General features: G+C 34.3%; 1 protein-coding gene across 1 annotated transcript in view; it reads left to right on the top strand.

Annotated features, from left to right (window-relative positions):
* Positions 1–13827, top strand: part of MYO6 (myosin VI) — a 183563-nt gene that overhangs the window by 135473 nt on the left and 34263 nt on the right. The window contains exons 12-18 of the mRNA XM_037842731.1: positions 3289–3433; positions 5050–5207; positions 6629–6720; positions 9179–9251; positions 10549–10676; positions 13202–13297; positions 13588–13761. Coding sequence (XP_037698659.1) covers positions 3289–3433; positions 5050–5207; positions 6629–6720; positions 9179–9251; positions 10549–10676; positions 13202–13297; positions 13588–13761 — 866 coding nt within the window. The remainder of the gene's footprint in view (positions 1–3288; positions 3434–5049; positions 5208–6628; positions 6721–9178; positions 9252–10548; positions 10677–13201; positions 13298–13587; positions 13762–13827) is intronic.

The following is a 13827-nucleotide window of genomic DNA, read 5'->3' as shown; positions in this document are numbered from 1 at the left end:
GGTGTCCAGTCCACGCAGTTCCTGGCTTTCTACCTAGTTTCCTGGAGGAGTATCTAAAACATACAGCTCACTAGTCTGCCATCTTGCCCCGCCTCCTCGCATTAAGAGTTTTAAAAAGTATTTGAAGGGATATGAAAATTTAATTTGAAAATGTAATCAATGTTAGAACACATTTCATCTGCTCTGTAGCACTGTTATGTCAAAGGGTCATACAAAAAGTCACACAAAAAGAAGATCTTACCTTTAGAGTAATTGATGTAAATTTTGGAAATGATGCTAGAAGTAATAGGTGGTGTTTTCTCACCTTATATTTTTCCACTGTGGTAGAACATGAAGAAGTATATGGAGTGTAATAAAGTTGCTGATCCAGTTAGTTGAAAAACACTTAAGTGGTCATAAAGGACATAGCACATAGTTGCACCTCTAATTTTTCTTCCCAAGCTCTTCTTAAGGGAAAATGAGCAGAAAGCAGAGACGATTAGAGTGAGGCAATTAAATTAATAGATTTTTTATTTGATTTTATTGCATTAATCTTCATTCATCCTATGACCCTCCTATAGATCCAGAGGGTATTTTTCTAATTAGAAATGATACTTTTCCTCCATAGAGCTCAGTTTTTGGCATGTCTTTGCAATTTGAAAAAACTCTGGTTATTTTTGTAATTATTTTATCAAACATTTTTCTCCAGTAAATGTTAGAAGATTCCTACTGTTGTGAAGAATGGTTTTGCATGATGGATATGCAAAAAATACTTATGGGACATCTGTGTTTTTTAAATTACACATAAAAATACATAATAATAACAATAAATTTTAAAGAATGTTTTTTGTGTGTATGTGAGATAAAAACCTTACGTTATTTTATAGTATTTTACTTTTTTAAAACTTTTCTTTTTTTAAATAAGTTTCCTTACACTAGCTTTATATAATTCTGGAGGTATATGAGAAACTCTGTGATATAGGGAAAAAAAGTATTTCAATGAATTATTGGTGGTCAATTTCTTAAGTTGTTCTTCTGCCCTTATTCTTTTTTTTTAATCAGCTTTATTGAGATATTATTCACATACTATGACGTTCACCCATTTAGAGTATACAATTCGGTGGTTTTTAGTATATTCACAGAGTTAGGCAGCCATCACCACAATCAGTTTTATAATATTTCATCACCTCTGGGGGAAACTCCATGCCCTTTAGCATTTCCCCTCCTTAACACACACTTTATGCAACCACTGATTTATTTTTGGTCTCTATAAATTTGCCTATTCTGGGCGCTTTATATAATGAAGTAATATAATATATGGTCTTTTGTGCTGGCTTCTTTCACTTAGCATAATGTTTTCAAGGTTCTTCCATGTTGTAACATGTATCAGTACTTCATTTTTAAATTGCTGAATAATATTCCATTATGTGGCTATGCCGCATTAAATTATCTCTTCATCAATTGATGGACATTTGGGTTGTTTCCACTATTTGACTATTATAAATAATGCTTCTGCAAACTTTTGTTTGGACATGTTTTCATTTCTCTTGGATATACACTTAGAATTGGATTTTCTGGGCCACATAGTAGTAACTCTTATGTTTAACATTTTGAAGAATGGTCAGACTATTTTCCAAAGCAGCTGTACCATCTCATATTCTTACCAGCAAAGTGTGAGAATTGCAATTTGTCCACATCCTCACCAATTGCTTTTTTTTCCATCTCTTTTTTTGTTACAGCCATCCTAGTGGGTATGAAGTGCTATCTCATGGTTTTGATTTGCATTTTCCTGATAGCTCATGATGTTGAGGTCTTTTCACATGCTTATTGGGTATTTGTGTATCTTTGGAGAAATGTTTATTCAGATCCTTTGCCCATTTATTAATTGGGTTGTCTTTTTATTAGTGAGTTTTAAGAGTTCTTTATATATTCTAGATAGAAGTCCCTTATCAGATATATGATTTGCAAATACTTTCTTCCATTCTGTAGGTTTTTCTTTTCACTTTCTTGATGGTGTTCTTTGACATAGAGGTTTTTAGTTTTTATAAAGGCAAATTTATCTTTTCGTTTTTTGCTGGGCTTTTGGTGTCAAATCTAAGAAACCATTTACTACATCAAGGTCACAAAGATTTACACCTGCGTTTTCTGCCAAGAGTTCTATCTTTTAGCTCTTTACATGTAGGCCTTTGATGCATTTTGAACTAATTTTTGTATATGGTATGATATCAGGAGTCCTTCATTCTTTTGCATGTGGATATCCAGTTGTCCCAGCACCATTTGTTGAAAAGACTTTTTTTCGCCATTGAATTATCTTGACAATTCCTTATTCTTATAAGATCTCATGATCTGTTTTTTTCTGAGACTGGTCTCTCAAGTAGTTTATTAATTTTTCATGATAAAATTGTCTTTGTATTCATACATTCTTTGTAATTTTGAAGTTTGGTTATCTTGAAATGATGTGTTTACATAGGATTAGCTTTTAAAATATTTGCAAAATGTTTATTATTAGTAGAAATAATAATAAAAGTGATAGTTTGCTTTTATACAGTTCTTTCTATGTACCAAGCACTATTCCAAGTATGTTACATGTTATTTTATTAATCTTCATAACAATCTTATGAGGTAGGTACTATTATCATTCTCATTTTATAGTTGAGGAAAATGAGGTACAGAGAAAGTCACAAAGCTAATAAGTGGTAGAGCTGGATCAACTAAGAGTCTGAAGCACTGTGGTAAACTGTCTTTCTAAATAATAGTTTTTTCTAAAAAAACATTCTCCATAAATAGGAACCTATAGATATGCTATATAGATAATAGCAAGTACCTCAATTCTCAAGCAACATGGACGCATGCGTATGTACACACATTCACGCATGCTTAGGCACACGTCCACATCCAAACTGACCTATTAAAGTGCCTTACAACTTTTGCCACTAAAATTGCTCCTTGAAGTTTTTGGTAGTCATATGAATTTTAATGATAACAGACAATATTTCTCCAGATATTTAATATTTTATCAAGGATTATGATCCATTCATATTATATTTTGCTTGCAGGTTCATAAAAAATGAAATAATGGTAGGTTAATATTAATGGACTGTTAGGATTATATAATGGATTCCCCCAGTGTGAGGGTCTCCAGGGCATATGGGTATCTGATAAGGGGAGTGAAAAAGTAAGATGGAATAATAATACTAATAAATTAATGTTTTATCTATTCTATAGTTTTATACAAGGAAAGTGTAATTCAAAGAAGTGGGTCTTGAAAATAACATTTATTAATTTTGAATTAAAATATATTTTCATTAGGTGGTTGTAATCCGAAGAATAAATCTACTCAGTCATTGGAATATTGTGCTGAGTTATTGGGTTTGGATCAAGATGATCTCCGTGTGAGTTTAACCACAAGAGTCATGCTCACAACAGCAGGGGGGACCAAAGGAACAGTTATAAAGTAAGTTCCTGCCTTTTAATTTGTCAAGGAAAAAATCTTTCTTGGAGAACACTAAGTTCTAAAGTTGATCTTTATGCATCATTCATTAATTCTTTTCAGTATCAAGTTCTAAAATCTGGGCTTGATAGATCAAAATTCGGTGCATCTCACCTCAGTCAGCCACTATATAAACAAACAAGGACTTCCTTAGTTTTTAATGTTGTTCCTTGCAGATGTACTTCTTGGCACAGATTTGGAATTTATAAGGTAAGAGAAAGGTTAACTTTTGTGCAACTATGAAAATATGAGTTGATTATATAAATCAATATTTGACTGTTTTAGACAACAGATTATTTTCCTTCAGAACTGTGTTTCCAAGCAAATGGTGTATACTTTAACTTCTGTTGAGTAGAACTCACTTTAACAAAACAGTCAGCGAATGGAATCTCTCTGTACCTTTAGGATTCTTCACTTAGAGGAAATTTCTTACGACAAGAAAATAAGGGTCTAGCCAAGGATTTTAAAATCACTAACCAAACTTCTAGATTGTGTCTGGTGGTATGCATACTTTTGGCTCAATATCTCATATTTTATGCATTTTCATTTTTTGGTACCATAGAAGAAAATTGATATTCAGTTTATCATTCTGAGGTGCTGGAAAATCTTTAATTGCAGGGGGAAATGTCAGATACTTTATCCCAAGCAGTGGGTTCTACCAATAAGTTTCAGAAGAATTTTCAACAAATTAAAAGAAGAAGGATTTTTTGAAAACTTTTAACTATACAGAAAATTCAGTAACTCCAGCACTTTTGGAAATCTTAGCAAATTATGGTCAGCCTGATTCTTTGCTAAGCTAATTCTAAATTATTCTTACTATACAGAAAAACTTGGCAAGGAAGACATATGCCAGTGCCCTAGAGTTGCTTGGATGTTAGAGATATCTCTGGAGCTTAGGGGAAGACTCTAAAGGCACAGGTGTTGGTCTCAGTTATATTGCTTCCTCTATTTCCTCTTTGTTCCAATGCAGTTCTTTTATGTATTGCATGTATGAAGGGTCCACGTCAGATTCACTTTAAGAAAGGGTCCATTGCAGGAACTGTAAGTTGGGAAACCACTGTTTAGAGGGGATTCAGGAATCATACTGACCTGGATAACTTTTAAGGTTTCTTCCAAACTTGACATTGTTTCTGGTACTTTCATTATTTGTACTTTTATGGCAGCATTTAGCCAAATGTTTGGGAATTCTCTTTTATGCTGGTTTCCCTTCATAAGACTATAATTTTCTTGAGGACAGGAGCCATGTATATATATCTGTAGCATCTAGTACTGTTAATATATGTAATTACAGGTAAGTTAAGGTTACAAAGATTTTTCAACCCTAAAGTTCTTTTACCCCATAATAGGTTTTTTATTTAATTGTAGGTGTTTTTTGACCTAATTTTAGATAATTTCTTTAGTTCTCTTACTGTTTTCCATTTTGTCCCATTTATCTGTGCTTATTCACACATGACCCTTTGTAATTATTTTGTCCTTCACAGTGAATAAGTTTGGGTTGTACTTTGACTTTGAGTATATAACATTCTTTTAAAAAAAATATTGCCAGCAAGAATTTTCATTGGTATAGTCTTCTTTTACAGGGTACCTTTGAAAGTGGAACAGGCAAACAATGCCCGTGATGCCTTGGCAAAGACTGTCTATAGCCATCTTTTTGATCATGTGGTAAAAAGAGTAAATCAGTGTTTTCCTTTTGAAACATCATCCTATTTTATTGGAGTCCTAGATATTGCTGGTTTTGGTATGTATAGTTTCTTTTGTCAGTTTGTATTTGTTGAATTTTTTTTCATTCTGTTTTCCATACATATTTCAAAATAAAATATGTACTTTTTAAATAGCCTTTTCTCTCTTATAACACCTTTCACTTGATGTATGTTCAGATATACATTCATATACCTGTATTTTGTAATGTATTTAAGTAGGAAGCTGATGCTTAAGAAAAAGGCTCACATGGGTAGTTTTGGTCTTACTGGCTCTAAAATTAAACATGTTGATTGAAACACTACAGTTAACAGACGTCTTTATTCTCTTAAATGAATACAAATAAATAAAGGTAAACTCTTGAGTACTATTAATAAAGATAATTAAGTCACCAAAACCTTTGACTACCATGTAAATCTGGGTACAGATTGACATAGTATATAGGCCAACCTGATTACTATTTGTAAAAATTTGTCATTAGTATTGATTGCCAACTAATAGCTATTTCCAATTACTTTTCCACCTAATGAATAAGATATGAAGTTAAATAATAATTGAGAGCAACTTTGGAGCTATGCAACCAGAAATCAATAGGTCACTAACATTTGAGGGCTGCTTTGTTCTGAATGACTGTATTGTAAAAATCTCAAAGTAACTGTGACTGTTGGTACTGGGTTTTATATTGGTTTTATTAATGTGGATGTTTCACTGGCTGTGCTGGAATCGTGTCTTCCTCCTCTGTGGTTTGTTTGCTTTTGCCAAAGGAAGGTGTGAATGTTCACATTTTGAGAGACAGGGTTTTTGTTTTTGTTTTGCCCATCTATGTGATATAATATACATTTAAAACTTTATAATAAACCTTTTATTGAAAGGTAGGTAAACACCTACCATTGTCTTAAGATTTCATAATTTTTGGACATTTGTTTCCTGGTCTACCTCTGTCTTATTACACACGTAAACAGCATCATAAAATTTTACATCTGTAGGGATCTTAGACGTCACATAATACAATGCCTTAATTTTGGAAATGAGTTAGTATAGTATCCTTTGTATTTTTGAGAATTAAAATGTTACAGATTATATAGAAAGAGGTCTTTTGAAGAACTTACATTTTATAGCATTTTTATGCTGAAATTAATTTAGATTGCTTTAAGACCTGTACTTTAAACAATTGTTGTAAGTGGCTTACATTTTCTACTTTTTTACTCTGTGACATTTTTCTCATCTGACAAACATCTTTTTGTCAAGTGAAGCAAGGCATTTTTAATATTTTATTTAATGCTTAACAAAATTCAAGTCTTGGAATAAGAGCAATTGGTGAGTATAAAACAATTATTTTATTATTATTTTTTTTTACCTGATCTTGAATTAAGTCATTGATAGAATAAAATTTTTTCCTAAGATAAGTTTATAATACACAGTTGGTCTGATGATGACTTGATTCTGGTTTTATGTTTTCAGAGTACTTTGAACATAACAGTTTTGAACAATTTTGCATCAACTATTGTAATGAAAAACTTCAACAATTTTTTAATGAAAGAATTCTGAAAGAGGTAATTTCTATTACGCTTCAAATTTAAGAACTGCCTTAAGCTCTTTTAAATTCTAAGGCTCAGAGGCAGGCCGCAGTTACCCCTGTCAGTGGGATGTAATGTCCAGTGGCCCAGGAAATCAAGGAAGCCCATCTGTGGCCCCACCTGCTGAAGTCAGGCACATCGGAAGTGTTCAAGATGCAGCTCAAGTGCTTGGGGATCCAGTCAGAATGCCAATAGGTGCCTCCTCAGAAGTGAACAGCTATTGCTCCTTACTACTGACTTACTAGACATGAAATTCTGCTTGTTTTTCTAATTCTGTTGTCTTTTGCGTCTGTCAGTGCCAATGACTTTTTACTCTCATCCTGCGGTGGCATCTCCTGCCTTCTTCACGTACTCTGCTTCTGCTCACTCTGCTGTCTGTTCCTCCTCTCCTTGTGTGTGGCAGCAGAACCCCCAAGTCAGGAGATCTGATGGGGTGTTTGGCCTGGAGCACTGCTGGGCAGCATCTCCTTGCCCTGCTACTTATGGACTACCAGCGATTGGCTGGGACACCATCTATGATCCCGTCAGGAACATTCTGCCACTTATCTTAGTAAATAGCAGTGGGCAGGGCAGATGTTCAGAATACCAAATCTAGGAAAGTTACTTTATAATTTTAGAGTGCTGAAATGCAAGTAAGTAAAGGTAGCTTTGGATCAGTTGATTTGTGATTAGTCTCATTATTTTGCCCATTGAATTTCACTTCTCCAGTATTTCCTACAAGTGCTTTTAACTTTCCTTCCTTTGTGCTACTGGGAATGTATTTTACTGAATGAAGATACAAGAGTTAAAGGGATCTAAGCCCTTTACTTTACAGATGAAGAAACCACTTCTTAGAGCAGTTTAGTTTGGACAAATTCTCAAGTGTCCAAACCTGAGCTCCTGGCTGCTAATCTCCCTTGTCAGCACTGATATTTTCTAAGTTTCTGTCCTCCACTGTATCTAGGCTGAAATGTGAAATATTTTCTCTCCTATTCCCACGTCATCCATCTTTTTCCACTTTTTTATTAAGTCTTTGTCTTTATAAGCATTCTAGTACATTTCAGCTTTTTCATATTTTACTTATATGCTATAAACTAATTCTGCTATAAACAAAACAGGAACTTCTGAACACTTAGCATTAAGATAGTTCCTCTGAAAATGTTTTATTCAGCTGCATTGGTTCTCTACATGTATTCTTCTCACTTGACATACCCTAACCTTCCCCTTCCACACCAACTCCAGCAAAAAGCTGTATCTAGAAAAATAAACTATATTAGAGGAGACTGTCTTCTGATTTATCTTTACATTCTGTAGTAATCCTTTAAACATGTATATGTCAGATTCCAGATTTGGTTCAAATGGGCCATGCCGTACAGAATGACAGAAATCTTTTTTAGTTTATCCCCTGGGAGGAAATATTTAAATGTTCAGAAAAAATGCTAATACACATATTAACCAAAGTGCATTGCATGGCTTACCCATGCAATTTAATTTAAGAAGATCCTAGACTTACATCTAGGGACTCAACTTTGGTTTATATTATTCTTATAAATTACATTTATTTTCCCCAGATGACATATACTGCATATATAATATCATCATGTAGATGTTAGAGCCCATTTGCAGTTAATTGCTATTCCCTTGAGTTTGGTGCCTACTTGCAGATGATCAAAATCTGTTCTGTCTGTCATTGGAAAAGTATTTAGGGTTATTGAGGATACAAAAAAGACATATTCACCTAAAAAGAGAGCTAGATTTTTCTAGCTGTTCTTTAAACTTTTCATAATTATTAGGTTCCTGTTTATCTGTATTCAGCAGTCAGCAAACTATGGTTCTTGGGCCAAATCTGACCTGTCACCCTTTCTGCAAATAAAGTTTTAATGGAACACAGCCATGTTCATTAAGAAAAATTCTGTTGAAACTTTATTGTCTTTGGCTGCTTTCATACTGCAGTGGCAGAGTTGGGTAGTTGTGACAGGAACCATACAGCCTGCTAACTTGAAAATATTTACCATCTGTTTCTTTACAGAAAAAGTTTGCTGACTCCCTGATCTATTATATTGATAAGTTTGATTTAAAAATTGCTAAAAATGTTTCAAAGCTGTGGTATTTCTTTAGTTTGAATGGTTACAAATAGACTTCTGTATTTGTGTATGGCTGCTCTGGATATTTTAAGAAAAGTGTGCTTATCTGTAAGAGGGAACGTTTCCATATATATGTAAATCATATATTATGTTGATTGGCCGTTTATGTTTGATTTCAAATGGCCTTGAAAGCAAGGGTGTTTCCTCCTTCATGTTTTATAAGGCACTCTCCTCAGCCCCCGTACTAGTTAATATAAACTTCTGTACTGACTAATCGATAAATGTTATGACCAGAAATGGCACAAAACACTGAATCTATTTCATACTGCACAGTATTTCCATCTATATGATTGTGATTATTTTACTTTTAGGAACAAGAACTCTATCAAAAAGAAGGTTTGGGTGTTAATGAAGTGCATTATGTGGATAATCAGGACTGTATAGGTATGGACTTTTTAACTCTACCTTTGAATTACAGTGAATGCTTTTAGTAGTAATTTTTCTGTGCTCTGTTTATTATTACTGGTTAGGGGACTTGAACTGTGGTATTTGAGAGAGGTTTTACTTCTCCAGATCCAGTGCTTGGAAGTTATTTTTCTGACTGAGGCATCAAATCCAATTATCTTGACAGCTTTCCTAAAATCTGTTCTATTTATTGTGATGGGTATTTTCCTGTTTAATCAGCTAATATGTGAATCAGTTACAAGAGAAACTCAATTGCTTAAGCAGTTAAGGGATTTATTATCTCACCCTACAAGAAGTTCCATAGGTTGACCAGGCTCCAGGTGGAGTTTGCTAGGGTTTGGTTTTTCTGCAGTTCTCTTGGTTCTGTCCTTCGTTGTACATTGTGGCAGCATTCTCTGGATGATTGCAAAGTAGTTTCAGAAGTTCCATGTCTCTCATCAAGGTAACAATGTGCAGAGGTACAACAGGGTCTGTGATTTTCTTGTCTGTTTTTAACAGTAAACACTTTTCCCTGTAGCCCTCCAGTTAGTGCTCAGCCCTTCTTCTTTTTCCACCGTGTCTCTAAAATCAACCATTAAGAAAGTCTTGTTTTGAAAACTCAATATGACAATCCAGTCAATAACTCACATGCTATATTTGGGCAAGATAGTATAATAATAATAATAATAATAATAATAATAATACTTTACATATGTATAACTTTTCAGGCATTTTTACATCCTACCCAGTCCACTTAAAATTCCGTTAACACGCTGTATCCGTTCTCACCTCTCTGCCTTTGACTATTTGGTTACTTTGGACAGGCAGGAAATTCAAACAACATAAATGGAAGGAACATACAAATATGCTATTACTGAAAAGCTTTTCTTTGAAAACCTAATTTAAACCAGTTTCCAAAAGTGGTATAAAAAACTGTGCATGTAAAAGCTTCTGTAGTTTCACTTCGTTTTGAATATAGATATCATGTGGAGAAAGAGAGGCTCCTTAGCCTCTCACCCTAACTTAAAAATGGAATATTTACTACATTAATAGCTTTCTTTCTTGGAGTTTTTTAAAAAACATATTAAATATAAGATTTTACTTTCTAATAAATTGCCAGATTTAGAATATAATCCATCTGCTCTTTATGGCCTTTTGGGGAATACTTATAGAATCATCTGTTACATTGTTTCTGACTAGTCCTTGAAATTGGTGTTCAGTTATTAGTCACGTATCTTTAAAATGTTATGTTTTTACCCTATGGTGAGTATTTTGATTTTTTTTCCCATTGAAATAGACTTAATTGAAGCAAAATTAGTAGGAATACTGGATATTTTGGATGAAGAAAATCGCCTTCCCCAGCCAAGTGATCAACACTTTACATCTGCAGTTCACCAGAAGCACAAGGACCATTTCCGACTCACTGTGAGTTTACCTTCTCAAAATTGAGACTCAGTGGAAGAGAAAGCTTTAAACACATGTTATTCTTTTTAACCTTTATTAGATAATTAGAATCATAAGTTATGGAGGGCTTAGAGCAACTATAAGATATTCAGCATAACATAGATGTGCATTTAATTACATGTATTTATTTTTCTTTGGATGCAAAGTACATTTTACATATCTAAGATATACAGAAAAGATCTATCTGCTATCTTCATGATCTTCCTTCTGAGGGAAGTGGCCATGAGTTGCTTTGTTTTGTGTTGTTTGACCTTAACCAAGATCCAGGGGTTAGCACCTGAGGTCACAAGTAGCTATCTGTCTGTATATAAATACACATTGGTAAGACCAGCAGGGAAGGTTGTGGCTCAGAATGAGAATTCTAACTGATAGAAGCAATGTCTTAGATAGGGATCAGCTGATTCATTTTGATCCTCTTCCATTGGTCCTTTTGAATGGAAAGTATACTCAGAGAGTGAAATAGAAGATGAAACAATAGAAGAATTAGCTGGAGTAAACAGAAAAACAGACACAGAGAGCAATACAAACACATGAGGGGAGCACTTCTAAAGGGTCAGAAAACCTGGTTCCCTGATGCTGTGGGTCATAGAGCTGTGCTTGAGACCACACGGTGATGACCAAAAGAGCAGTTCTCCATGAGCGGGTCTGGACTGTGTGGCTCTAGAGCTGTTCTTTGTGTTTGCCTAATTCTATTTTTATCTTCATACTCAGCCATATCACCTGAGGTAATGTAAGCACCACTCCATCTTTGTGCTCAGAAAGAGCCTGACTAGCACAGAGGAAATACTGATGTCAGTTTCAACCACAAAGATAGGTGCTACCTCATCTTATAGATAACAGCCACAATGACAGCAACACCACCAACAAAAGCAAGAAAGAAAAGAAAAATTACTTGGTGGAATTAGAGAACAGGCAATGCCTTCCAAACTGTTTATTATTTTCAAGTCATAACATAGTATCTCAGTCATTGCTTTGATGAATGTTGGGGCTTAAGTGAATAATAATGAATATTCTTGTTTCCATGTATCATTAACAAAGCCAAGAATGTGTTGGGTAAATAGATTAAATGCATTTACTTGAAAAGCTGATGGAATTCTGTTAACCTTCTTAGAGGAATGGGTCCTACAACCACCTGTTTCATTAATGTGTAGGTCTTCTGGATCCCTAAATATTCCCCGTAATATGAAACCTGTTTCTCCTAGTATAGAAATAGAACAATATGTATTCTCAATAAAACTTTTCTAAGATTGAAGATATGTATAAATACGTAGTTCTGTTGGTTCACTGGTGTTTGTTATGACCAGCCTGTGGTTAATTTTGCCAGAATGGATCACTTATCAGAAAAATTGTGACTAGGGTCTCAGAGTCATGTAACTCAAAGATCCACAAAACAAAGCATCAGGAATGGGCTTTGGCCACTTTTCTCAAAAGAGAACTGTAAGCAAGGTAGCAAATGCTAATTTGCATAGGTCATTATTTTTGTTGTTTTTCTTTGGAAGAAAAAGTGATGATAGCCATTTATTGAACATTTATTATGTGCCAGGAACTGTTCTAAGTCTTTTACTTGAAATATTTTATTTAGTCCTCCCAACAGTACTCTGAGGTAAATCCAGTTAGTTTCCCCATGCTACAGGTAGGAGACACGCAGGGAGAAGTTGAGCGACCGTCCCTGAATGGCAGAGAGGAAGTGGTGGGCTTGGGAGTCGAGTGCAGGTAGTTTGGCTCCAGGGCCTCACTCTCACTCCAGTGTATTGCCTCACACTGAGTGAAAAGCTCTGTGGTCTGCTAGCTCTCATACCACAAGCAAGCCATGTAAGGTTCCAGGTCTTAGTTTTCTCATTTTGAAATTTCTTAACCTTAGGTTATTTCAAGGGTAAGCTGTGATATTGTATGTGAAAGTATTTTGGAAACTTCTAAATGCAAGGTTGAGATATTTACAATTAGGTAGTACACCCCTAAAATGATTTCGTTTCCTTCCAACAGATTCGGGCACATACATGTTAACACGTTTACATGTATGGTTTAAAACTGTGATTGATTCTATCTCATAACCTGATTCTCAACCTTGAACTGCATGTAAGAATCACCTGATGTAAATTGTCTGGGCGTTGGAAAAAGTGCTACAGGTGATTCCAATTCAGCAGCCGACTTGAGAATCACTGCTTTAGAAATAGGCAATTAGCTTTATAAAATGCCCACTATATTTTCCATGTGCTTCTAAATAGTTTTTTTTTTTTTTTTTTTTTTTTTAAATCTTACTCCTTTTTTCTTTTCCAAGAGGTTATAGCTAACTGTTTGCTGGATTTCACTGGTACTTTCAGTCATATTAGATGTTTAAAAAGCAAGTACAATAGTGGAAGTGGGATAACTTCCTTTATAATTTTGCATCTAAATTTGGGAAGTATTTCAGATCCCAAATGTTTTATAAAGGAAAATTATTAATACATTTTGATATTTTAATAACTGATATATATATATATTTTCAGATTCCCAGGAAATCTAAGCTGGCAGTACATAGAAATATCAGAGATGATGAAGGCTTCATTATCAGGCATTTTGCAGGAGCAGTGTGCTATGAAACAGTGAGTATATCTTTTACTAGGAAAAAACCATTTGATGTTGCAGCTGTGCTGTCCAGTATGGTAGCTACTAACCACTTGTGGCTGTTTAAACTTTAATTAATTAAAATTAAATAAATTAAAAAATTCTATTGCTGCGTTACTTCAAATACTCAATATCCACATTGGCTAGTGGCCACTGTATTGCACAGCTCAGATACAGAACATTTCTATCATCACAGAAAGTTTTGTTGGATAAGCACTGTGTTGGGGGAAGCTATCACTGAAGCACTCCTGTTTGATTTATTTTTCAGACACAGTTTGTGGAGAAAAATAATGATGCTTTGCACATGTCTCTTGAATCCTTAATATGTGAATCCAGAGATAAGTTTGTACGGGGATTATTTGAATCATCCACAAATAACAACAAAGATACCAAACAAAAGGCAGGAAAACTTAGCTTCATCAGCGTAGGAAACAAGTTTAAGGTATTTGTGTTAAATTAACTATTAGAGTTTTGTGTGTTTTTTTTTTTTACTGCATTTAAGACAAAA

The sequence above is a fragment of the Choloepus didactylus genome, chromosome 7, assembly GCF_015220235.1.
Source record: "Choloepus didactylus isolate mChoDid1 chromosome 7, mChoDid1.pri, whole genome shotgun sequence".
Classification (NCBI taxonomy): domain Eukaryota; kingdom Metazoa; phylum Chordata; class Mammalia; order Pilosa; family Megalonychidae; genus Choloepus; species Choloepus didactylus.
This window is presented reverse-complemented; position numbering and strand designations above follow the sequence as displayed.